The following is a 27,954-nucleotide window of genomic DNA, read 5'->3' as shown; positions in this document are numbered from 1 at the left end:
ATATAAATTGCTACAGTATTAAGAGATTAACTGTTGCCTGGATTAATTTTTTTTTTCAGTATTTCTACTTTTCTATGAGACTGAAACAAAATCTTTATCAAGATCACATAGAGGCAGCTGAGTGGTACAGTGGGTAGAGCACCAGCCCTGAAATCAGGAAGACCAGAGTTCAAATATAACCTTAGACACGTAACACTTCCTAGTTGTGTGATCCTGGGCAAGTCACTTAACCCCAATTGCCTCAGCCCTCCCCTCCCCCCCAAAAAAATCCTTCTCTGTGCAGTTTAATCATATTAGAGGTTTTAATCACAAGAGACTTTTTAAGAATAATTTTATCAACATGCCAAAAATTAAAAGATAGGGGTAGAAGTGGGAAATAATTGTCAATGAGCCTGGGCTTGAAAATTAACTTAGATTGTAATTTTAAAAAACATACCTACCATCTTTAACTGAACTGATCTTTTAAATGCTTAGAAAGAACTTCGTAAAATTTCTTCTTTCTGTACTTTAGAGATATCAATATCAATCTAAATTAGGCAAATTTAAATCTGTTTTCTACACAGACACAACTAAAGAGTTATTGGACAGCAATTATGAGCCATCCAACACAATAAAAGACAATACCACTCAACAACTGGGGATAGTGTGCTCTTCAAAGTGTTGGGTAATAATTCTCTTGTTAATAACACAAAGAAGAAAATATTTGGTAAATGGCTTCAGAATTAGATTGAAATTCTTACAAAAAGGCAAAGAGTAAGATAATGGAAGTTAAATTTAATCAATATTGAAGAAAAAACAGGGATGGACCAAAAAATCTTGCATCAAGTCAACCTTACATAATAAATGGTGCTAAGAACACTAATTACTGATAGCAAGTCATCTACTAACAAAATTGACTTTCAACTTTGCAAAAGTGCTTAAGGATAAATTTCCATCTTCTCATTGTCCTTGATCATTACAGAGAAGGCTGTTCTGGCTGGACTATTGAATGGGCTATCAGTCATGGATGAAAGTTCATGTCACCTGGGACCAATGGAAGTGCAACCCAGACTAGTCAGTTTTCATTGTCACTGGGAGAAAGTATTGTCATTTGCCTACCTACATGAGCCAACAGAGGCCAAGAATTGGCTCTAAAAGCCAAGAAATCCAAACCTCATAAAACATCCATATGCCACCTAGATTATTTTTTGCCCAATAGTTTCGTCTCATAAATATCATAAGGATATATCCCTTTTTTATTAATATAGTAAGAGTATATGTTAATACATGGACAAAAATGGTTGACTTGAAAGGACCTATACATACATCTTAGTTCCATCTCCATTAATTTAAAAGATCTTATATTTGTTGAAAGAATCACTCCTCCAAAAACGGATTAACTTTCAAAGGCTGCCAAAGAGATGGGATGCAATTCTTTTTTTTTACTTGAAAGTTGCAAACCATATCTGCAAAATACGCTCAAGGAAGTTTTTCAAGTTTCTTAATTATATCCCCAAAAAAAAGCTATGAGAAAACAAGTATGGAGAACTCTGCATTTGTAATAAGAACTCTGATCAAATCCTAATTCATAGCTTTCTGCCTATGATACATTAGAAAAGTCATTTACTTTACCAAGTTCTTATCTACAAAATAAGAGGACCAGATTAGATCTCTAATACCCCTTCAGCCAATAGTTCTATGTTTTAGCTAAAATTCAAGGACAAATATCATTCATTAGTAGGAAGATAAAGGAAAAAAGAATGACTTTAAAGAATCTTTCCCGTTTGATTGACTTTTGGGTAATTGCAGTGACTAAAAGTTATAGGTGAATTTGCTCATTTTGTTAAAAGCAAAGATCTTAAAATATTTTATAGTTGCTAAAGTACATACATTGATTTGCAGCTTCTTTGTGAAGACTGATGCACAGAACAACTTCTTCTGGGTTACTGTGTAATATAAAATGGCAAGGTTTTACCGGTGTACTTCCACTTACTACCAAGAAACTGGAGTTCAACAAAGAGAGTGTAAGTTGTGATCAAAGTTGACTGCAGTTCCAACCTCACTCTGCTACTGAGCAACTCAACTTCTCTAGGCCCATTTCCTCATGTGCAAAACAGTGACGATCTAAAATGCTGTGAGGAAGCACAACCTAGGTTTTCCCCTTTCTAAAAAGAACTTAATTTGTTTAAATAGTTCTTGTTTGCTCTATATGCATGCATGGTGAATTCAAATTTTAATATAGATTCAAAGATCCAGTGTTGTGAAGGTATTGAAAGACCTAAAGTGAACCATTCTTGGCTGGCTATTTGCCTAACATTTACTCAAAGGGAAAAAATCAGATAAGTCCCAAGACCCTTCTCAATTCCTCCTTAAAGATATTGATAGAAATGCTGATTTGAGATAAACTTTGAAGTGGGAAAATCAGTAAAGTGTTTTTGTGCAACTTCATCACATAGAACATTTCAAGTGCAATCTATCTTTGAATGCAAGTTTGCCAATTTATTTAGCTATATGGGCTTACTAAACTCAATGGCAAAAGGATACATCAGGGAGAATGTTTTCTAAATGTAAACTTCAATTTGCTTTCTTTGGGTAAAATTAACAAATTCATAGAGATGTGAAGGTGACTTTTTTTAAGCTGAAAATTTTCATTCTAAGCTAGCCATCTATTTTCTAAATAAAAATGGAAAATTCTTCATATTTATTCATAATTTTAAAAGTTGTTGTAAATCTATTTGTACTTCTTCTAATTAGATGGTGTGGCCACCAACCAAAGGTACAGCACCAGATTTATGCTCCAGTGCACTCCGAAGGTAGGTTGAAAATGGAGTTCAAGATGTTTTGTCTTTGTTTTACTGGAAATGGTGGTAAATAATGTTACATGTACTGTACCACACAAGCAGAACACTGCTGGACATCAGCAAGGCTCCAAGCACCTGGAGAACATGTTATTATGGCCCCTGAAACTTTCCCCTCTTCCTTTCTGCTTATGCTAAGCATCACCCAAATATATAAACCATTTCCCCTGGATCCTAGAATTTCTTTCTTCCAAGTCATCAAATTTGCTTCAGTGCTCATTAAGGCACACTGATTTCAGGACAATCAATTTATTTTCTCAAAATCTCTGGACAGTATTTTATGATGCAATATTATGCTCATCCCAGGGGTAGGTTCTATTGCAAGAATATCTTTAATAGAAAAAAGAAAACCTAAACAAAACTAATAGCCTGTACAACATTTTTAATTATTTAACTTTATTACTGTTGCACCATTTATACAATTACATATAATTTCAATGCATCCATTGTACATTTTGTTTTTTTTTTCTTGGTTTTTTGTGTATTTTTTTTTTCATTTTCCAATGAGTGGTGTGTTGGTGTCTGTGACACAGAATGGAAGAGAAACTGGAACTGCAATGAACGCAGATTTTTTTTTTCATTTCCACTGACCAATAAACAGAACTACAGGTGCACCCAACCACGGACATGCATTAACTCGTCATGAGAAATCTAGGTAGGCTAAGTAGGATGAGAATGTTTGTTACTCCCAAAAATATCTGGAGAGGAAGAATGGAGGATTGGCATTGAGAAAAAAATGTGGACAGCTAAGTGGGTACTGTCTGAAAGTTGGCATTCATCCACAGCATTTAAAAAAAATATCAAAATAAGAAAGGCTGTAAATTAAAAAAAAAAAAAAAACCACACACAGAAAATACTGCTTTCATAAAGATCTGATTGCCTTGGCACAGGCCCTGTGGGCAGAATCAAACACATCACTCCCAAACCCTATTACAGAAGAAAAGAGATTTTTGTTATATCGGTGGAGTGCATCTAACAGCAGTTCAGGTACAAAAGATGTATTGTACTTTCAGACATCCATCTTTAAAATCCAGGACTTATTTGTAAAGTTGACTGAAGGTATATTAGATATTTCCCCACAAAAATACTATTTGGATTCTCTCCCCCACCCTCTCCCTCCCTCCCTTAATGGGATATCTTTTTTTGGGGGGGCAATACATATCATTATTTCAGATTTGAAACAAGTTAGTATAGCTGGGGGGAAAAAAAGAGAGAGAGAGAGACACAGGTTGTTTTTAAGTGATTATTATTATTATTATTATCATCATTATTATTATTATTATTTTTTCAATAGGCTGTCCATGTTACTCTTTCACTGCTATGGTTTGATCCGAATTAGCGGTCGGAGCCTCAGAAGGTTTAATCTCTTCTGCTGGCGCTGCAGGTTCCTGGGCCTTAGGGGTAGAGCTAGGGGCTTCCGATGCTGCTGGGGTCTCCTTGGAAGAAGACACAGCTTCGCTGCTGCTAGGTTTTGAGTCTGAAGCTGGAGCCACTTCACTTTTAGTTTCTTGGGCGACTGGAGCTACGGAAGCCTCAGTCTTTTTGGCTTCCCCTTCCTCTTTGCTCTTGTCATCTACTTTACTAGTTGCTGTGGCTTCTGAAGCCTGGGAGACCTTAGCCTCAGTGCTGGACCCTGAAGTCTTAGAAGCATCACTAGTGGCTGCCGGGGCAGGGGCAGGCGCCTGCTCCTGCTCAGCATCCTTCTGCTGCTCCACCTTGCCATCAGGGACAGCCTCAGGCTTCTCAGGCTCTGACTTCGGAGCTTCTTCTTTGCCAGTCGCTGCATCCTTCTCTCCTTCCTTCTCTTCGGTCTTGTTGGCAGTCACCTGGGAATCTTTATCAGTCTTCTCCTCTTTCTTCTCCTTCACATCTGTGGTCTCAGCCACCGTCTGGGTCTCATTCTCTTTAGGAGTTTCTTCTTCCTCTGCGCCAGCTCCTTCAGCCTTCTTATCTTTATCCTTGGCTTTCTCATCATTTACATTGTACCCCTTCTTCTTCTTGCTAAGCTTGCCTCCCATTTTTGGAGTTCTGCAACAGAAAAATAAAAAGAGATTTATTTTTTTAGAGTGAAAAAAGCAAAGGAGGCTTTAGTTGCAGAAGTAAACAAAGCAGCTCAATTATAGAGCTCCTGACCAGCCAGCTTGGTAAATAAGCTGAGCTCAAAGTGCCAATGATTAGAAGCTAACCTGTCAGTCTTAAAGGAAAATGGAACAAATATTTGATTTTCAAGTTACCAGTGAGCAATCGAGCCATCTCTTCCAGTTAAAGCAAACACGAAGTGTTGAATTCAGAGGTCCTAAAATGGCAACAGCAGCCATCTTAGGTTTAGTGTTATAGCTAATCAAAACCTGCTTCATGCTTTAAAAATAGGTCTCTATATGAAAACCGCAAACCATCATGTACTGTAGATCATAATTTGCTTTTAAAAAAAAAAAAATCAATCCCAGAAAACTTGGATGCTTTAGAAGTTCTCTTATTCCTACACACACACAAAAATAAATTTTCATGCATTTGAATACCTAGGCTAAAATAGAACAGAAGAGATTCAATCTACCCAGTAATTAACAACGGACCTGTTAAAGTCAAACAATAATCCAGGTCATTAAAAATAGAGTGTGTACTCCCACTATACTTAGTTTGTCAACTAGTGTAGATTTCTGTTCACTGCTTTTAAAAAGTACTTCGGTTTTAGATAGGATGGTGTGAGGTTTTTTTGTTTTTGTTTTGTTTTTAAGTCAGTAAAGGAAAGCATGTACCAATGAGATGGGAGAGAAGGAGGGAAGGGTAGAAATTCACACGATATGCTGATTAATAGACAAAGACCAGTGTCCTTTTACTCCACTCATAACTAAGATTATAAGAAAGGAAAAATCCAAAATTCAAAACTTACAGAGTATCTGTCAGTGGGAAGCCTATGGAAATCTTTCTCTCTTTGAAGTAATATGCTAGGTTGTCATATCTTTTAATATATCACCTATTAGTTTAGCTAATATACTCTGTCATCACCAACAGTGTGTATAAAGATTAATTATGTGTCTTGTGCAGCATGATAAATGTGGAAATATGTTTAGAAGAATTGCACATGCTGTCTAAGGGAAAGAGGGAAGAAGAAAAATTTGGAATACAAGGTTTAAAAGGGGTGAGTACTGAAAATTATCTTTGCATGTATTTTGAAAAATAAAAGGCTATTATTAAATAAAAAGATTTGTTATGTGCATTCTTAGTACTATGGAGATTACAGAATATAGATAAAATGTTATCAACAACAATTGACATCATAGGGGATTATGAATTTTAGAGTAAGACTGGGACTTATATGGTTACTAGTCTAATTTAATTTTATAGATGGAGTAACATTTATTCATTTGTAAATTACTATAATCACTGCGCTAGGAAGAGTGTCAAAACTTAGATTAAATTTCAGGTGCAAATCCAGTACTTCTTACATTTCATTAGTGACAGAAAAAAAAAAAGATAAATTCATTCAAAGATATTTCACAATATCTCTGGTGAAGATATTTTCACTGAAAGGAATTAAAGTAGCAAACAAATGAAATGGGCATCCATTTCTCCCTCCCCTTTCACCTCCCCAAGTAACTGCTTGGCCTTGATTGGAACTTGATTGAAAAGTATATGCTCAATTTGGCCTCCTAGTGTGAAATACAAATACACTTTCTTTATCAAGAGCTATAATTAAGGCAGAAGTCATTATTACTTAAATAAATAATATGCCTTGACAAAGATATGGGTCTATAACAATCTGATTTAATTTTTAACTGCCCCAAATGCATGTAGAGTCATCAAATGACTTTTGCTCTGATTCCTGGGGACATGACACTTGAGTACTGCACAGTGAGCAAAGAAATGGAAAAACTGATAAGGTGTGTTCACAATACTTCTTCTCATGCCCCAATAGAGCTCTATATGTCAATTTGGAAACTTCAGTTAGTAAAAAGACATTGACTTTTTGCAGTGTTGCAACTAACTATTGCAGTGTTTCAATGACTATAAACTCAAAAAGAGTACAGAAACACACTTTAATAATAAAAGCATACATATCAATGCATTCACACAAATTAAGTGGGGGAAGATATTTCCCCGACCTCAGGAGTTACAGCATTGAGTTATTAAAATGAGATCCTAGTTAACTAAAAATTTAAATCTTATAAGATTCATTATACAACATTAAAATCACACTATTCTTTTCTGTATATCTATCTGTCACACGTAGGAAGGCAAGAAATATTAACTATGTTAATCAAATTGCATTTCCATTGTTTAATTCCTCTTAGGAAAATGTTTTAAAACAGAAAGACCAGAAGTGAAAATTCTTTGTTTTTTATTAATTCATCCTAAAACTGCAGAGGAGGGAGGAGGAAGATGGAAGGCAGGGTGGGTGGAAAGTAGACTAATTAAAACAATAAAACATCCCCTTGAAGTGAAGTTGCAGATACCGGTATATTCATTCTTTATTTAGCTTTCCATAACACCATTCCTTCCTTGGTCTTCTTCCCACCTTTTCTAACTTCTTAATCTTGGATCTTGCTCAGGCTCTTTATCTTCCCAAACCCTTAAAACAGGTACTTTTATCTTCAGTCCTCTTCACTCTTCACCTCTTTGCCCTGACAACCTCACTTACCTATGCCTTTGACATTCAAACACACATGTGTAACTCCTAAAATTGACATCAATCTCACTTCGGTGATACATTTCCAATGATGGTAGAATCTCCAATAAGATTTATCACTAGCATCTCAAACTCAGAATGTCAAATTGTTTATCTCTTTCTCCAAATTTGTTCTTTTTTGACTCTACCTTCTGTCAGTGGGATCACCATTTGACTCGGTGTCCCCTGTTCAAAACTGTTATATGTCACTCTTTCTTTCTCCTTCATCTCCATTATTGATTCTGATTGCTGCACTTTTCATGAGTTCTTATAAATCTCATGCTTCTTTGCATTCATCATATTTATTATTTCTTACAGAATAGTCATATTCATTATACTCATTAGTAGTAAAAGACAGAAAACATCACCTGGCCTCCACTTCTTTAGGTAATACTCAAGAAATGCAAATAACTGAAGAAACTCAACCCACACCAAAAGATCACTGTACTGCAGTGTCAGAAGAGATCTCAGCAATCACATTGTACAACTAATGTATCTACAAGGATCCCACTACACTACATCCAACAAGTAAGTGGTCGACCAAGCTTTGCTTAAAATAAGGGGAACCAATTACATCCTAATGCATTCAGTCCACTTTTAGAAATCTATAATACTTGGGAAGTTTTTATTTACATCATATCAAGCCTAAATTTATACCTCTTGCTCCTGGTCCTGCCCTTTGGAGACAAACAGATTAAGTCCAATCCTTCTTTCATATGATAGCTCTTTAGACAGCTGCTGGCTGTCTCCCTCTGCCTTAGTCTTCTTTTTTTCCAAGTTAAAAAACTGCTAGTTCCTTCAACTTATCTTTGGATACTATGTATTTAAGGAGTTTTACCCTCTTGGTTATGTACTTTATATGATGTCCAATAAATACGTTAATAATTATAAGCTCAGCATAATATTACTATGCTGAGCTTATAATTAATTCACTAAAAATCCCAGACCTGGTTCAAAATACTGACAAATGCACACACAGTCTTACTCTTTTGAAGTTAATTTTTTTTTTAACCCAAGTATAGGACTTGCCTTCATTCCTATGGTAGTTCATCTTATTAAAATTAATCTAGTGCTAAATGTCTGTAAATGTCTTTTTTTATCCTTTTATCCTGTGGTACTTACTTTCTTCTCATCTTTGTGTCATCTGCAAATTTGATGATCATGTCGTCTATGCTTTTATACAAATTAGTAATTTTAAAAAGCATTGAACAGCACAAGAAAAGCACAGATCCCTGAGAGACTCCAAAGGTTATCTGCCAAGTTCACATCATGACATTAAAAACTCTTCTTTAAATTGGGTCACTACTTCAGTATATTCATCTAATTATAGTATCTTTCGATCTTCTCTATAAGAATTATTATTCACTTCAGTCGTGTTTCTGTCTTGACCCTATTTGGGGTTTTCCTGGCAAAGAGAATGGAGTGGTTTGCCATTTCCTTCTTCAGATCATTTTATTCATGAAGAACTGAGGCAAACAGGGTTGTGACTTGCTGTCACACATTTAGTAAATGAGACCAGATTTGAACTCATGAAAATGAGTCTGCCTGACTCCAGACCTGACATATCTATCCACTGTGACACTTAGTATAGAATAAATGTTTTGCTGAAATCTAAATAAAGCCATATCTAATGAAAAAGCTGACTAAAGTCCTTGCCATCTCTACCATTATGGGAGTCTAAATTGCTAGTTCACACATGAATGGCAGAATGAACGTCTTTTTGTAGGCTCTATCACCATCATAATACTACTTTGTATAACTAACACTTTATAGTTATAAAATTCTTACTTTGAATGAAAATATCTCATACTACCTACTGAAGGAACTAAGGATCAGAGGTCAAGTAGTTTCCCCACTTACTAGGAAGTATGCTTAGGGGAAATCCAGGTTCATCTTTTAAATCCCCTACATTATGCTCATAGCTATTTCAAATTTGACAATAAAACGAAAAAGGAATGCAAAGACTTGTACAAAAATTTCTGCCCTACTGGGTGTCCAACCTACTCTGCATCTTGTTCTCCAATCTTATGCTAAAAGATGGAAAAGGAGAAAATACTAGATTGTCAATTTTTTAAAATCTAATTTTGCAAGTGAATTTTGTGTATATATTCCCAAGGTAATCGGAAAGATAAATTATAGAACTATGAAAATACTTCAACATATTTTTAATTAGTCAGAAGAACCATTTAGTATAATACTAATGGGCATTTAAGTACTCATTATAGCCAAAAATAATCTTCCAGACAGAGTTAAAAAGTCTGGGCCAGACATATGAACCGCTTCCTCAGCTGAGATATTGTTTGAGTGACAACAAAGGAAACAATATCAATCACTTCCCCTTTCACTGAACTTTCATTTTACCTTCAGCTCTTAGTACTCCTCCAACTAAAACACAACAAATTCCCTAATCTATTCATAGATCATCATAGCAACCTCTTCTTGCTTACTATCAGGGAATCTGTAAAGTAAAAAACTGCAATGAACAAAGATTAGTCTAACTACCGTTGGGAGTAAAGATGAAGACTATCTCTGCTGAATTTGGAATCAGGAGATTTGGATTCCAATCTTGATTATGGCATTTACTAACTATATGACTGTGAGCCTCAGTTGATTCATCTGTGAAATGGCAGCAATGACATTTGCACAGTTTCACAGGGTTATTTGAAAGGAAAAGTATTTTGTATACTAAATATATAAATTCTAGTTGTATCACTTCTCTTAACAAAATACATGTCAGTAAGCATGGTAGAGGAAGTACTATTTTAGAAAAATCAGAACTGAGAAGTATTTCAATGACTAAGGTCAAAGTCATTTTTCTTTTTTTATTGTTTTTAGATTTCTTTTTAAGATTTAAGGTCTTAGAAAATTACCTGGGAACAAAGAGGTTAGTTGACATTTCAATTGCGAACACAACAAGGGAACGCTTTATTTTACTCTACAAAATAAATATGACTAATATTAGGGCAACTATATTATGGAACCAAATATTTGATTAGTGAATTGGTCTCCATTTCTTAATAAACATATTATCAGAAATTGAATCAGAATCCTGCCATTTTTCTCCAAGTTGGGACTAAAATGGGAAGAAAAAGGAGAATATTGAGTGATATTAGAAGCCAAGAATAGTTCTTAATTTTATTCTAAAAGCAAGTTTAGGCCACAAAGCACATTTTATTCTTATTATCCAGGTTCTCTTTTACTTATTAATATGTATACATGTTACTTCCCCCTCCCCACGCCAAAAGATGCAAGCTCCTTAAAGAAAGGGACTGTCCTATCCTCAGTGTCTAGCTCTTATTATCTACTTCCTGAAATATCATTAGAACTGGTTTGCCATCTTACTTCAGAAAATAGTTGGCAAACAACTATTTGCCTGGTCACTTTTCTTTATAATTTTTTTTTATTTTGTAGTACCCTAGCTGAATAAAGAAATATGATAAGAAAAGTCAAGGATAAAATTAAGGGCTAAAATATCAGTATGTTTCTGAAGAACTATTCTTGGCTAGTAATAAAAAGCAGCAAAGATAACACATTGGGGCACATGCAAAAACTAAATTCTCTTGTCAGGTCCTTTCTTAAGGGCAAAAGCTACTAATAATCATCATAACTTGGAGACAAAGACTCCAATTCTTCACACATCTATCTCTTCTTTGAACCACTGGCAAGAAATTATTAGAAACTTCACAAATGGGATAGAGATAGATTTCTTAGACACTTTATATTTACAAACTTTCAGCTATTAAAATATTCAGTTTCATATCATTTAATTACTTATTTAATTATTTGGTTTTTACCTTAAATAAAACTCTATCAGAATGGCCTTTTAAATAGATTCCAATTCAAACTGCTTATTCTAAGAAGAGAAAATATGCAAGCAGTATCTTTCTTTATCACCATATGCTAATCAGATTTTTTTTGCTACAAAGGGATTCAATTGTTGATTTACTGATACTTATAGTTGTTATTTTTCAGTCATATCCAACTCTTTATGTCCCCATTTGGGATTTTCTTGACAGAGACATACCAATGGTTTGCTGTTTCCTCCTTCAGATTTGTTTTATAGATGAGAAAACTGAGGTAAATAGAGGTTAAACTAACTTGCCTGTGCCCACACAGTGTCTCAAAACAAATCTGACTCCAAGTCTTTCTGACTCTACAACTGTCACTCTATTCACTGTGCCTCCTAGCTTGCCCAATATTTTAGTTATTTTAACCTGTAGTTTTTAAGGCCAACAAGTACTGGTATTCTACATTCCTCCAAACATATGAAAAACATCAAAGAAATTTACATAACAATAGATATTGCTGCTTCTAATCCAGCTAATAAGAATTTAGCATTGTAAGGCATTTTAAGTAGTCAATAAATCTCACCCTCTTATTTTACACATAAGGAAACTGAGATACACAGTGACTTGCCCAGATGTAGCAGAGACAGAATTTGAACCAGGTTTTCCTATTCCCAGTCCAGCAATCTACCTGCTATATCACATTGGCTCTCAAAAAAAAGGAATTAAAGCATGCTAAATGTTTTTAGCTCCACACTGACACTTGGAAAAAGCTGTGTGGGAGTTATGCAGGTTGTAAGGGTATTTCCTCTTTACCTACTGTTGATAGCTCCACAGCTGTGCAAAGAACATCAAATGAATTCTAATCACATTTTGCAAGAAACAAATTTTCCAGGAAAGATTGGGTCTTTCTTACGCTTTACCAACAATGAATGACAAATACAATCTGACATTCAAATACACAAGAATTATTTGATATTAACAAATTCTGTGCTAATAGGTTCTAGATTTAGGACTTCAAACATTATCTAAGTTGAGACATTGCAATTTACTATTACACAGAAGGAAGGAAGGAAGAAAAGAAAGGAGGGAAGGAGGGAGGGAGGAAAAAAGAACAGAGTCAACGCCAAAAAACCTTCCTTTTGGAGTCCCAAGGTCAAAAAAGAAAGTCAATATAGAAATACAAAATCATTGATTTTTCTTTTTGTATCGTTATTATATGAACCACCCCTAAATAGTCAGAAGTTAAGGGATATATATATGTATATATGGGAATATATAAGATCTTTTCCCTTTTTTTTTGATCTCTAAGGTATATACACCAAGTTGTGGTATATTGAGTTCAAGGCACTTTTAACAGTTTCTAGTTAAAATCACTTATAAAGGCTAGTTGTCCTCATAAAAGAAAACTCTTCCCCTACCATTCAAACTGTTTTGTCCAAGTTTAGATGGCATTTTAAAATGAGTTTGCAAATCCGCTTGGAGCATATGCTCACACATAAAAAATTTTCTGGGACATGCAAATGTAGGACTTTTTTTAGAGTAAAAAATTTGATTTGCAGTACCACAGGTTGAGAATACTGAAAACCTGACCATGTGTGTCCTCCTCCTTATAGATTATACTTTTTCTGCTAAACAGAGGGGGGAGTGAGAAAGGGAGGGTGGGAGAGACAAAAAAGAGAGACTAAGAGAGATAGAGACAAACAGACAGATAGACCGATCGACGGACGGGGAGAGAATTGAGAATTCATTTATCCCAAAGTATTATCAAAACACTCTAAATTCCTAATCCTAGATCTTTGCCACCACTTAAGCTTGGCAGAGTTCTAAAATTCACAGGACCATATTTTCTCCAGTACTTAACCCAATTCTGTTCACTTTATTCTGTATCACGGACATACAAAGTATTGCCAAATATCACATGTGTTCAACTATTTCCCAGTTGATGAATTATCCCACTAGCTTTCAGTTCTTTGCTACCACTTTAAAAAAAAAAAAAAAAAGCTGCTAAAAATATTTTTGTACATATACAAGACATTTTCCCCCTTTTTTGATCTCTAAGGTGTAGAAGTGAGTGGAAGATTATTTACCATTTAGTAACTTTTGGGACATTGTTTCAAAGCAGTTTCCAGAATGCAAGTCAATTCATGAACAAAATTGAACAAAATTTTTTAAAATCTAGTTTTGAGTCCTATTTTATCAGTCTTTGCTCCCATATTGAGCCTAATTTTTCCTACTGCTAGAATCTAAAGAAATGGAAACTGGACATTCAAATTCTGATGAGTCCAGCAGTAGACAAAACAACACTGGTATATACAATGGATCAAATTGGTCAGTGTTAAAATGAATTATAACCTTCCCCAGTTCTGAAAAAGAAAAGTAGCTGAAAACTTAAAAAAATACTATGATCATAGATCCACTATGCTGTTTGAAGAATCTGATCTTCACTGAGGGATGATCCTCTGACAGAGCATAGAGTTCCTCAAATACTATGCTAGCAAAGCTCCAATCTCTGCAAAATTCTACCAAACCAGAAAGCCTTGGCAAAATCCCTTAATAGACAACCTAAATTCAACTTCAGAAAAAAATCCATTTCTAGAAGGTGGGTAGTGGGTGATGAACTTTTGTACAATACTCAAAAATTTATCTATGAGTTTGTTATGCAATTTGTAGTATAATATGTCGGTGAAAGCATCAGCAATTGGTATTCTAAGAAGCAGAATTAAAACAGGAGTGCATTATAGGCATGGGAAACAATCTGTGCAAAACAAAGATAGAGATAGAATTTCATTATTGAGGAGTAACAAGAAAGCCAATTTGAGTAGTCTATAGGGAAGAAAAGTAATGTATAATTAGACTGGAAAGGTAGCTTAGGGGCCAAGTTCCCCAGGAGTTTAAAAGCACAGATGAACATAGATTTGATCCTAAAGGGCACTAGGGGAAACATCAGAATTTATCGTCTAAGGAAAGCAACATGATCAAACCAGCACTTGAGAAAAATCACTTTTGCAGACGAGTCTAACAGGAATTAAAGGCAGAGAGGCTAATTTGGAGATTACTACAATATTTGGGAGAAAGGTAAGGAGGGCATGAACTACTGTAAGTAACCATGTCAGTTGAGAGAAGTGAAAATTTCTTCAATAGCTTTCACATTATTTCTTAAATTTTATTTTTCTGATACTGGACAGAGGTTCAAAAAAAAACTGAGGAAGAAAAAAAGATCTGAAATGTTAAGTTTAATCGTCAGTTAGAAATGCTTCTCAATTAAAATACCATCATCAAAAATAATAGCAAGCACCTAGGATAGATAGCCAGGTAGCACAGTGGATAGAATGATGGGCCTGGAGTAAAGAAGACTCATTGTGAGTTTCAATTTGACATTCAGACACCAAGTACCTGGATAATCCTGGGCAAATCACATAGTTCTATTTACCTCATTTCTATAAAATGAGCCAGAGAAAAGAAATCTGAATACATAGAACAAAGAAAGCATTTTTATTGATAAATATTTTGATATTTGATAAGCATTTTCATTTTATGTATTTCAAACATTTTCATCTCTAGTATTTCTACTGAGAAAAACCTAAATGAGACCAACAGAGACACAACTGAAAAACACTAAGCATCCACTGTAATAATTGAAGCCATCATGGAATACTATTGTTCTGTAAGAAATGACCCGCAGGATGATTTCAGAGAAGCCTTGAGAGACTTACATGAGCTGATTCAAACCAGTTTCACTTGTTCAGTGATAAAAAGAGCCATCTACACTCAAAGGGCTGTGGAAACTGAGCATGGATCACAAGCTAGCTTTTTTACTCTTTTTTGTTGTTGTTTGCTTGTGTTTTGTTTTCTTTCTCAGTTTTTCTTTTCCTTCTTTCTTGATCTAATTTTTCTTGTACAGCAAGATAACTATAAATATGTATGCATATATTGGATTTAACATGTATTTCAACATATTTAACACATATTGGACTACCTGCCAGCTAGAGGAGAGGATGGGGAAAGCAGGGAAAATTCTGGAACAAAAGATTTTGCAAAGGTCAATGCTGGAAAAATTACTCATGCATATGCTTTGCAAATTAATTAATTAATTGATTGATTGATTGGTTTGAAAAACAAAAAAATAACTGGAGCCATCTGAAAGGTACTGGTACTCTGTGTCCCTCTTTGCTTCAGGAAAGGCAGAGATGGACAAGAAATGAGTGCTTAGAGTGAGCTGGAGAGTATGTGTTTAAGAGAGCTGAGTTATTTCAATCACCCTTCAACCCTAAATTAATAGAATCCTAAAACTTGCACCAGGAAAGTCATTAGAGGTCGCATTTTAGAAACAAGGAAACTAAAGCGTAAATAATGCAACTGAGATTTGAATTCTGGTATTAATAGCCCTATGAAACAAAGCTTGAGGCTATTCCAAATGCATTATGATTCCTTCCTGATTCAAAGAAGGCAAACATCATTGCTATTAATTAAAATTTTTATTTAATGTTTACTACTGCTTGCATGTACTTTTAAGTCCCATTTATAATATAGTGGTGCTGTGTTTTGATGTGCTGTAGATACACTTTCTAGTACAACAGGGACCTATAAATCAAGGTATATAAAAATGATTATCAAGGTTTACAATTGGCTTTTTCCTTTTGTTCTGTGTACAGAAATTTGCATGAAGATCAGATATTTCTGCTGGTTGAAGTCTGCCCATTATAAGTAATGAAACATCATACATTGCTCTCCAAATGTTGTTTGTATCAAGTATCACAAGTTTAAACATGCCAAAGAGTTTGTGTTTTTTTTTGGTTGTTTTTTTCCTGAATAGTTCAGAAGAAAAACATAGCTCACAAAGTAATAATATTTAGTATATAAAGAGAGGGGGGTAGGGTGGAGTGGGGTGGTTAATTCCTCCTTGCTAACCGCCAAAATTAATACCAAATGAATCATTCTTCATCTAAAAAGTAGGGATAATAAGGTTACCTACATCATAGGGTACTTGAAAAGGAAGCACTTTATAAACTAAGAATTATTTGAATAGATCATTATTATTCTAGAAAAGGCCTAATATAATTTCATTTCTACTATTATTTTCTCATACTCTTTTCAAAATTAAGTTATCTTGTCCTGTCATTTCCATCAGAATCATACCAGCATTATTCTTCTGAGCAGTACTACAGAACCATATTTACAAGTTTTTCCTATTACCGATTCCAATGAAAAAGGCTTATAAAGGATCACCATTTTTCATTCTATAGTGATATAATGAAACTATCAGCTGTTCTAATTGTTTTCTTATTTCTTATAGTTCTACTCTACTTGTTTTTTGGTGCTAAATATCCTTCTTAGGATAATTTTTTATGTCCTCCATACTAAAATCCATCCATCTTAACTTTAAGCTTGATTGACAAATTCAAGTTGATTACTTTGGTTCTCAGCCTATCCACATAAGAGAGGAAAGCAACCAACCCTAATCTGAAAGGTAGGCGCAAATGTATGAAATAAAATAATGGAAAGTAATTTAAAATAATTACATCAACTTTTGAGAGCTGACTGGTTCTTTTTCCTTCTTTATTAAGTGACTTCATATAGTCCTTCTCCCAATGGTTCAGTTTCTTTTTCTAAGATAAGCTATTTTCATGCATTTAATGCATAATTTAATTAATGTCATCTAATGTGACTAGTACCTACAGTGGAGATTATAACCCGTCCCATTACTGGGCTGCCTTCATTCAAGTCCTTCTACATAGTCATTACTCAATGTGTTGGAGCTCTTTTGTTCAACACATACTATCCATTGGTTATCCCTATTTTTTTTAATTATAGGACCAGCTCATTTTTTTCTAGAAATACATTTATTCACATACACACACACACACACACACACACACACACACACACACACACAGAGTCTCTTATGCTTTTTTTTCTCCTCATCCTGAGATGGTGCTAGTGACCAAATCTATGACAGGTAGCTAGATAGGCCAGTAAAGATTAGTTTTAAAGTGGCCTGGAGGTCAGGACAACCAGAATTCAAATCCAGTTTCTAATTACAAAGTGCTTAGCACTACCTGGCACATAATAAGCTATACAAATGCTAGCTATTATTATTATTAAACTTTAACAAAGTTTAAAAAGAGCTCATTTATATTCTTAAATCAAAATATTCCCTTCTATAGCATTATAGGTTATTTCCCTTCTGTTCCTGATTAGATCTTAACTCACAGCCATGAGAAATCTAACAATGTTCAGTCCTATCTCTAAATTTCTTCTCAATTAAAAAAAATAAAGAACTACATTAATCTGTTCAAAGCCTTTTCTATTTCTGTCTATCTACAAGATCATCTTGGAACTTCTGTATTTTACAGAGCTGCCCTTATCATCACACCAAGAGCTTAGATTGTTCTGGGAGACAAGAGACAAGAAATAATCCTAATGACAAAAACATTAACTTAATGTTGTACATCAGGAGAATGCTGAAATTTTTAAAGTCAACTTTTGGAAAGTAAGCTTTAGGAGAGTTAAGAGAATTCTTAGTTCTAAATATATGATCCTGTAATCCTTGCTGAATGATTTTAGAGGTATACAAAACTTGCAAGTTACATGAACCAAGTCTGAATTTTAGTTCTGCCACTTATTTATGTAACTTAAGTTATCAAAAACTTAAAGTTGGGAAGGATCTTAGAGGCCATTTAGTCCCAACCATTTCATTTCATCAATAAGAAAATGAGCACTAAAGAAGTTAAATAACTCCAAGGCAAGTACTCTGGCTACTTTGCTATGCTGCTTCTGAAAACCAGAGAGAATGAGGAAGGAAAAAAAAAAAAAGGCAAACCGATTGTTAAAACACAAGCAACAAACAGGAAATTTTGAGAGTCTAAAACTTCATCCCACTGTAGAAATGAGCTTGAACTCTAAGATTATGACCATGCTGTAGATGTTTCTATATGGCTCTAGGATGGTGATAAAATCAAAGAGGATACTGGACAGATGAAATTTTCCAACACAGCAACTCTCTCAAAGACTATCTTCAATAGTGATTAGAATTTGTTCAGGGACAGCTCACACCAAGCAAATTAAAATAAAATTACTAAGTATATAAGCCTGGTGGATCATTGTTACCAAATTCTAACATTAACATTTTGAATGGAGGAGGATGTGTCTGAGGGAAGGAAGAGATTATCAAATCCTTGTTTCAGCAGACTTCAATGTACTGAACTAGAAATCTGACTAGAAAAAGATAGTGTTCTTCTCAACAATGAATGATTCTAAGAGGGCAATCAGAGATGATAAAGATTTTTGCCATTTTCCCCCTATTTCTGGGCAGAAGTGGTTTTTAGAACAGGGTTAAGTCAGACATGAAGAGTTCCCCATTGGCCCTTTTGTTCCTACTTTCCCAGCTCCATCCTAACCAAGGCCTTCTCCATATATATATATATAGAAATATATATATATTTTTTTACTATGCATTAGCCATACTCAGTCCTTTATCTCTCTAGCTAACTAAGAACTTTCTTATTATCCCAGCCCTCTAGTTTCCAAGTCTCAGTTCAATCCCTTTTCCACTCCAAACCACCCGCCAGGATTTACTAAATAGTTTACTTATTTCTAGTGTGGTGCTAAACACAAGGGGACACAAGAGGTTAGTGTTGAACTAGATGACTTTTAATATCCCTTCCAAATCTGAGTTTTAACAATTATAATATTTTATTTCTATTATTAAACCAAGAGTTTGATTGATTGGAGAAAAATACAGTATAATACATGATAAACCAATTTAAAATCCTTAGTTACCTCAGATCAAGTAATATGGATTACCATTACTAATTAAGCTAATGTCTACTTTTCATTGATTTAAGGGAAATTAGTAAATTAACACCATCAATTAAAATAGTACCCACAGTATACAAAAGCTGCTTAATCAGCAAGTAGTAATAAACTTGAGTTAACTAATAAAAACTTTTTCAAATTCTACTCCAGACACAAAAGTAGCTGACCCTTGAAACTTAGTTTATCTATAAAAAGGGGGAAATACTACCAGTAGGTAGGTATCCATATGCTTAAGACTATTGTCCAGCTAAAATGAGATTATGTTAACAAAGTGTTTTATAAGTCATTATTGTGATGATTACTTCTAGTAGTATCCCTCCCCCCCAAAAAAATCACTACTCTGACTAACAGAACTAGCTATAATCAAAATAGCTTCATTCCATATCTACAAATCAGTCTTTTTATTTTATATGATTAAATATAAACAGTTTAGTCCTACCAAAAGTACATATTTATTAGAGTAATCCCTTCTTAGGAAAGAACCTCTTCTTGGAAACAAGTAAAATCAAAATTAATTCATTAGTTGCACTCAATATTTCCTATATAAACAGCCAAGGAAGCCTCATAATAGTTTGGTATTTACTTAGAAAGACATCAAGTTATAGGTCCATATTCAAGTATTAAGACTTTGAAGAGAAATAGCATCATCCACTTTAGAGAATGCGTTAAATCCAACTGTGAGTTCCTGAGGATAAAGAAACTCAGTTAATCCTAATAGCACTTTAATGTTGAGATAGACACAGTGAAATTTGGGTTTTTTTAAATAATTTTGCTACAAACTCTACTCCAAATGGTCAACTCTTTCTAAAAAGATTTCTCCGCCCTAAAGGTATAAGGGAAAAGGCTGCAGTGTGTGTTTTGATGGTTTTGTAATATCCCCTCCCTTTCATACTCTGACACAATGTTTTCTACGCTTAGCTGTCAAATTTCATCAGTGCATTGTGAGAACTTCCGCTGGTGGACTTTTTGTTCTCAGAGTCTGACTCAGTCAAAGCTTTTATTTAGTAATTCAAAAGTATTGCCAACATCTGGGGGCAGGGGTGAGAGAGTTCTGAGGAAGGAAAAACAGACATCAATTTCTAAAACAACTGATTAAATTTTTTGATGAACATTCTGGCTTTTCAGGGATGACACATCTAGGGCAACTTAGTCATTTGCGAGTAGTTGTAATTCAATTACATCTCATTTGTATTTGAGAGAAAATTATTGGGCTGATTGTTCTAGATAGCCAAGCATTTATTTTTAATGAACAGCTGAATACAGTTGCATGTGTATTGTATCTCCATGTTCTAGGAACATCCAGCACAAATCCTGGCTATCATCGAAGGGCGACGTGGTATACCCAAAAAAGGGCACTGGACTGACTGACCATGTCACCATGGAGAGTCATTTAACCTGGATTCCACTTTCCTGATTTGTGAAAAACAAATAATAGCTTATACAACAGCTACCTCACATAGTTGCTAGAAGGAAGGTACTTTGTAAATATCACACAAATAGGAGGTGTCTGTCACTTTGATGGTAAATCATGAATAAAATGGCTCACTAGACAGAGCTCTGGAAGCCAAGTTAGAAAGTCTTGAGTTCAATTCTTACCTCAGATACTTATTAGTTATGTGACTACAAGTAAGTCACTTAAACCTGTCTGCCAAAGCAGCTACCCCTGCCAGGATTGCTGTGAAGATAAAAATGAAATATTATTTCTAGTTAGAGACTTCAAAGCAGTTTTGGTCCTGTGAAGAAGGTGCTGTAACAGAACTCAAAAATTGGGCTGAATGATAAATGTGGAAATACATATAGAAGAATTGCACGTTTAACATATATTGGATTACTTGCTTTCTAGGAAAAAAGATGAGGGGAAGGAAGGGAAAAAAATTGGAACACAAGGTTTTGCAAGGGTGAATGTTCAAAATTGTCTATTTATATATTTTGAAAATAAAAAGATTTAATAATAATAATAATAATTGGGCTGAGGGACAAGAAAGGAGAGCTGGGAAGATTCACTCAAGAAGCCTCGATGCACTTTGGCCTAACTTCCTCTCTGTGTTCCTTGGCACTTTTGGGGATGTTCTAAAGATAAAAATCACTGGCTTTCCTAAGACAAATGGCTAGATAAACTGGCTGCTCTCCAGGTTAGCTGGGGCAATTCCAGACTCATTTTATTCTTATCTTAGGACAGTCCATGTTGACCTAAATAGGGATTTCCCCAGAAAGGCTGTATTACCTAGATTTCCCCCAAAAGCAGGCCAATTAAAGCTTGACTTCAGAGGTTCAATGGTGAGTTCTCATGTTTATCTGAATCCCTCTCCTGCTTCTCTAAAAGATAACACATCCCAGTCTGGTTGACACTTGGAACAGAAAAATAAATCACTGTTATGCTGGCTGACTACCAATGCTCCATCAATACATTGTCCCATGTACCTGAAAAAAAGGCTCAATTATCATCTATTCCTTTTCTTAATCTACCCTCCAACTTTTGGGCCCTTATTCTCTCTTCATAAGTGGGAAAACCAGTTGGATCTGATTTATCCCACTTCACAGAAAACAGTAGTTAGCTTTAGCTCTCCTGAGTTAGGCTCAGTTTAGTAAATACCTCAGTTTGCCTGTGCATATTACAACCCTTTCCTTTATTTCTTTCATATATCTATATTTGCTGAGGCAATTGGGGTTAAGTGATTTGCCCAGGATCACATAACTAGGAAGTGTTAAGTGTCTGAGGCCAGATTTGAACTCAGATCCTCCGAACTTCAGAGCCGATGCTCCATCCACTGCACCCACCTAGCTGCCTCTCTTATATTCTTGTATGAAAGGTGAAGAAGCTATTATTTTGAGAGCAAAGAAATTGAATTTTTACCAAGTAATTTTTTTTTTTGGTTAATACTCTAGAATTTTAAACCTGGATATGACTTCTTTGTTAAAGAGCCTGTTGCATAAAGGTAAAACAAACAAGAAAATGCATTGATTTAAATTGGGGCAGGGACCAGTACAGAGAAAAGGGAGAGACAGACAGGTATAGATATACATATAAATTTTAGAGCAGTGAGAGATTAAATGGCTTCTGTTGGATCACACAGCCACCATGTTAATCCATATGGATGGCCATATGGATCGATTCATCAGCCTTATGACTTCCCACACCAAAACTTCTTTCTCAGACTACCTTATGTTGCCCTTTGTAATTAGAAAAGAAATTCCTTCAGGCATTAATTACAAATTGAGGCAGACATATACACATACACACATACACAAAGAATTTGTATACCCCACATTTGAAATACATGACACTTAATAAATGTATTTTTAATCATTCATTCAAAGTGCTTATAATTTAATTGTTTTTTAAAAGTAGAAAAAAAATAACGATTTTATATAATTTAACACTTAAAAAAGTACCTACTAAGTGCAAGGCACTATACATACAGTAGACAAAAGTTAAATAGAATAGATGTTTACATTCTACTTGGGAAGTTTTATACACAAGTAAGCAAATACAAAGTAATTTTGTTGTGGAACATTTCTTAATAATGCTTCAGAATAAAAGTGAAAAACATCTGGCTTTTATCCATAAGAGTAAAATTATACTAATGGGAAAATGTCCCAGACCTCTTGGAGTTAAGACAAACTAAGTTCAAATCCTGATTCAGATACTATGCATGACCATGTGATTGATGCTGCTCTTTTGTATCTAGGTTTTCATTTATAAAATGAGAGGTTGTACTTATTGACCAGTAAAGTCTTTTTTCATTCTAAATCTATGGTCTTATTAACTTTGGATAAGTGTTTAGTATTTGAGGCTGAATTTGTACTCAAGTTCTACTGACTCCAGAGCCAATGCTTCTCCAATAATTTTCTTTAAGGGAGGAAAAAAACCCTTCACTTAAAAATACAACTTTCACTTCCTTTCTGTTCTGGACAATACCAGCACTTTCCTTGTTGATGTTCTTCCACTGCTAAAGAACTGGGTCATTCCTCTCTAAAGAACCTCTCACCTGAGGTTATATGTACTCTGTTGTTTTACTGCTTTCATTTATACCGATTTCCATATTGTTCACAAACCTCTTTAAATCTTTCCAGGGTGAATGATGGATAACCAGAGCACACTCTGTACTTCACCTTCCAACTATGAACAATGTGTTGGAAGGCAAGACGTCCAATTTCTAGTTCCCAGTGTAACTACTCAGTTTAGGAAAGCTGCTTCAGGGATAGAACAATATATTTTTAAATCCTCATAATAGAAGCTAATTTAGTGTTCAATACACCTACAAACAAATAGTAATGAAACAATGCAGCTTTCCAGTTAAAATATGCTATGAAGACAAAACTGACTTTTGAACACACTAGTTTGATAAATATTTAAGTATAAAATTTGTGCACTTAAGTTTTCCACTTGGCATCAGGTCTAAAATAAAATGGGTCAAATAACTCACTCATCTTTCATACTATGAGAATGCCAAGTCTTTGACATCCATATAGATGAGAAACTCCTTTCCTCTGCCATTTTGATCCTTCTTATATTTAAACAAGAATGAGAAAAACCACAGCAAGTCTGACACAAATTTGGCTTTATGAAATCACTTATGCCTAGTATGGAAAAGTTATATAAGCTATTATTTCTGAATTTAAATAGCTCTGAATAAACTACATTAAGTTAGTATAAAATACTTAGGTATATTTCTCTATAAATAAGGTTGTTTTTATGACAGGTATTAGGTAAGGCTATTTTTAATTTTCAAAATCATCCTACCACATCCAGAAAATACCATTAAAAGACAAGCCATTATTCATTATCATCAATACCTTGCACTTTTAGAGTCAGAGTACAGTACTTTATTATGTTTTTACACTTAACAACCAGTGGTCTTTTCAAAAGCCCTTGAATAGACCATTTTAATGGGGTGGGTGGGAGAAGAGAAGGGTGTTCCACCTGCCATTTTAGTCATAACTCCAGAGCACAATTTTTTTTATTTTATAATAACTTTTTATTGACAGAATCCATGCCAGGGTAATTTTTTTTTTTTACAACATTATCCCTTCCACTCGCTTCTGTTCCGATTTTTCGCCTCCCACCCTCCCCCCCTCCCCTAGATGGCAAGCAGTCCTATATATGTTAGATATGTTGCAGTATATCCTAGATACAATATATGTTTGCAGAACTGAACAGTTACTCTAGAGCATAATTAAACTACAACTGGAGCTCGGGAAAGAGAAACTATCCAAGACCATTTAACTCCCTTTTCTCCCTTAGACATGGTGCTCCATCTGTCATTCTAAGCAATTCTTAAAAAAAAAAAAAAAAAAAAAAAAAAACCTTAATTTTTGTTTATAAAAGAAAAGTGAATCCCTACCTCCCCACCCCCAAAAAGTCCTATTCTGATTCTTCATTGTATACTAAAAGAGCCAAAGGAGATCCTCCTAACCTGGAAAGCTTTTGGCTACAGTCATATTGCTAATGTATGCATATGAAGTCAAGTCTAGTTAACTTTGGAGAATTCATTACTGGATTATAATTTTTTTTCTCTAGCAATTCCGAAATAGAAAATGATAACACTGCACTCTGATAAGAAAGTACACAATAAGTAGCAAAAAGAACTTGGCAAAGACAGCAGCAAATAAGTAAAGTTGTCTTTGGTGGGGGAGAAGGGTGTCTTTCCCCCACACACACACAAAAAAGGCAACTAAGGAAAGGAAAACAGACCACACCTATACTAAACAACTTTTTGATCTGAGTAAGGGAACAGGGAAGAAAAACACAGATGCTTAAACCTAAGATTACATTTAACAACACAGACTTCAGAAGTCTTACCTTCTGAGAAAAGCAAGGCTGTTTATAATGATTTGAAATGCTAGTGATAAATGTAATATGGTCTCATTTCTTTCATTCATAGAGAATAAACTATTCCCTGTCAATTTAACTTGCCTTTTTAAGCATCAACATTTTAAGAATATTCATCATATTTGAAGACCACATAACTAAAATGGATCATATACACTTCCTACCATTTTAAACAAAAGATCCCAAACATAATTTAACCTTTTGAAAATGATTTAGACTCATCATTATGAAGATATATCATTATATTGTATTATAATAGATTTTCTGTTTCCATATTTCCTTTTAAATTGTCTTGTTCTTTCCATATTGGCTTGTCAAACTGTTACTTTTTAAATTTCTATTGTGCAGAAATGCTAATTTCTACTTTTTCTTTAATTGTGCTACTTTCCTAATCATCTGTGGATCGGTAGCAAACTTTATGAATATCATTGCTGGTTTGTTTTGAATTCTAGTTTTTATACTTAATTTCTTAAAAATAACCATAAATTTTATTAAAATATTTGTCTTTTATATCACAATTCCTTCTGGATGTGTTCACTATCCCCCAAGAACTAAATTCCCCCTTATAACAAAGAAAAATAATTGGGCATAAATAATCAACAGTGAACTATATAAAAATGTCTAATATTCTATCCTAGTAGTATTCCATTTCTCCCAATAAGATGGTTCATCTTATTATGTTTACTAGAGCTTAGATTAGTTATCACAATTACTCAAAGTACCAATTCTTTTTAGTGTTTTTTATTTGCATTACTGTTGTTGCTGGTTCTTCTAATTATCCCCATGTTATTAAGTCAGTTCATATAATTTTTTCCATAAACTTTCCCTATAACTTTTCTGAACTCATAGTTATCATCTATTATTGCACAAAATATTGCATTGCATTCATATACTAAGATTTCAGCTAACAAATAATTCCCAGATCTTTGTAGATAAATTTCTAAGCTTGTTTATACCAAGTGAAAAGTCAATAAATACCTGTGTGTGGAAGAGTTGGGGCTTTTGTGACCGCTATTGTTAGCGGTCCAGTACTCAGTCTCTACCACCACAATCTGAGCTGTGTTTGAAGGGGCTCAAGTTGCCAGAAGTTATAGTGTTACTACTGTGGCGCAGCCCATTAGAAAGTCATCTATGTAGCATAAGTTGCCTTTTAAAAGAAGCAGGTGTTCTCAAAGGGATAAAAATCTGTCTTGTTAAAAAAATTTTTTTATAAAAATATGAACAGAAGCACCAAATTGGAAAGGCTAAATGCCAAAGATGAAGAACACGAATGACTCAGAAAACGAACGTTATTACAATATGTTCTAAAGGAGATGAAATCTGTAAAAAAATAAAATAAAATAAAAAAATCAAAAGACTTATTCACATTTGAATTGAGTATAGTGGAAATAAGGGTTCTGTCTATCCTAGTGTTTGTCTTCGTTTTCTAATAGATTAAGAAGGTACTGAAAAAGATTTCTCATTAAGTTCTGTGTCATGGCTAATATTTTTACATTTTATGTTAGGTAACTTCCTCTAAAGTCACCCTTTAAGTCCTCATTGTAACAGCTATGCTAGCCAATTACTGGATCATATCAAGTTGGAAAGCCTTCAGGTAGGTCCAGTGATAAGCAGTCCAAAGGCCAAACTGCATAAATGCAGAAACACCAGAATTCTATAATAAAGATGAAGGAAGAGGAAAGTGTTACAGGAAACACTACTGAGAAACATCATCTTTTTTCCCAACCTCCAGAAAATGGTTGTTTCCATTAGAATTTTAGAACATTGGTATAGAATTTCAAAGCAGCATTAGGAGACATAATCCAACTCTAGAGAACCTCTTAGTAAAGAATTGGAATGCCAACTCCCAGATTTTATACCTGGTTTTGTGGGAGCAATTAAACTCATCTTTAAAAAAAAAAAGTTTCCCTTCTTATCACCTCATATACCTAATAACATACACAAACTCAGATCTGTTCCAGAACTAATTTCAAGAGGTAGAATTAAGAAAATGTTGTTCATCCTAGCATTCACCTTCTGTTGATAGAGCTGGTAAAAGATCAGGTAAGGACATTTGACTAGAAAGTAGTCCTCAGAATATACTACTATTCTTCCCAATTCATCCTCAATTTGAATAAATACCTACAAGTTGTACAGATAGCTTGGTAACGTGGATACATTACTGAAATGAGAGCTACAAAGATTAAGGTTCAAATAAAACCTCTAATTCAGATGATCTGTGTGAGGAGAGAACAAGGAACTAAACTGCTTCAAGTCTCATTCCAGCATAATCACAACTTTTGACACCCTCCCCTCTGACAAATCTGTATCTACACTATGGTTGTTTGGTGTTTCTATGTGCTTTTGACTTTTAAGAATTGCAAGATACTCTAAAAGCAGCTCCAAAAAAGGGGACATATTAAAGAAAATAGCAGATCAAAATAAAGTACAATTTTTTTTCCTTCCTACAAATATATTATATGAGGAAAGATCTTTTTGTTTAGCACTAACTTTATTTAGAAATATTTTCTCCCTTTTCACTCCCATGTAACAAAAATTTTTTTACAGTTATTTGGCAAAATTAATCAATACATTTGTAATGTAGGGAATGTTCCATATAAACAATGTTCTATATCCATAGTTCCCTACTTCTTTTAATTAAAAGAGGGAAATGGATTTTTCACTTTTTCTTCAGGGGCAAGCTCAGTTACAATAATCATACAATGTTCAGTTTCAGAGTTTATTGGTGTCAGTGTTCTTTCCATTTACTTTACTGGAGACTTTGTGTATATTGTTTTTCTGGTTCTGCTTCAGGTCACATAAGTCTTCCCATGATTCACTAAATTCTATTAACAGTTTAATTATACTCCATTATATCCAGATAGGTAGAAGAGAAGCCAAGTTCCCTACTAATACCTATTGAATGGAACCTAACTTTTTTCTTTAAATCAATTCAATAATTTCCAATGAACAAAAACATTTCCCCTCCCCCGCTACCCATTCACCCAAATTACAAATTGTTATATAAAATTATTT

At 34.3% G+C, this 27,954-nt stretch overlaps 1 protein-coding gene across 2 annotated transcripts in view; it reads right to left on the bottom strand.

Annotated features, from left to right (window-relative positions):
- Positions 1-3,216: 3,216 nt before the first annotated feature.
- Positions 3,217-27,954, bottom strand: part of BASP1 (brain abundant membrane attached signal protein 1) — a 74,959-nt gene continuing 50,221 nt past the window's right edge. For both annotated transcript variants that reach the window (XM_051969874.1, XM_051969873.1), the window contains one exon: positions 3,217-4,865. In XM_051969874.1, the coding sequence (XP_051825834.1) occupies positions 4,142-4,855 (714 nt within the window). In that variant the 5' untranslated portion in view covers positions 4,856-4,865 and the 3' untranslated portion in view covers positions 3,217-4,141. The remainder of the gene's footprint in view (positions 4,866-27,954) is intronic.

Source organism: Antechinus flavipes, chromosome 1, assembly GCF_016432865.1.
Source record: "Antechinus flavipes isolate AdamAnt ecotype Samford, QLD, Australia chromosome 1, AdamAnt_v2, whole genome shotgun sequence".
NCBI lineage: Eukaryota > Metazoa > Chordata > Mammalia > Dasyuromorphia > Dasyuridae > Antechinus > Antechinus flavipes.
This window is presented reverse-complemented; position numbering and strand designations above follow the sequence as displayed.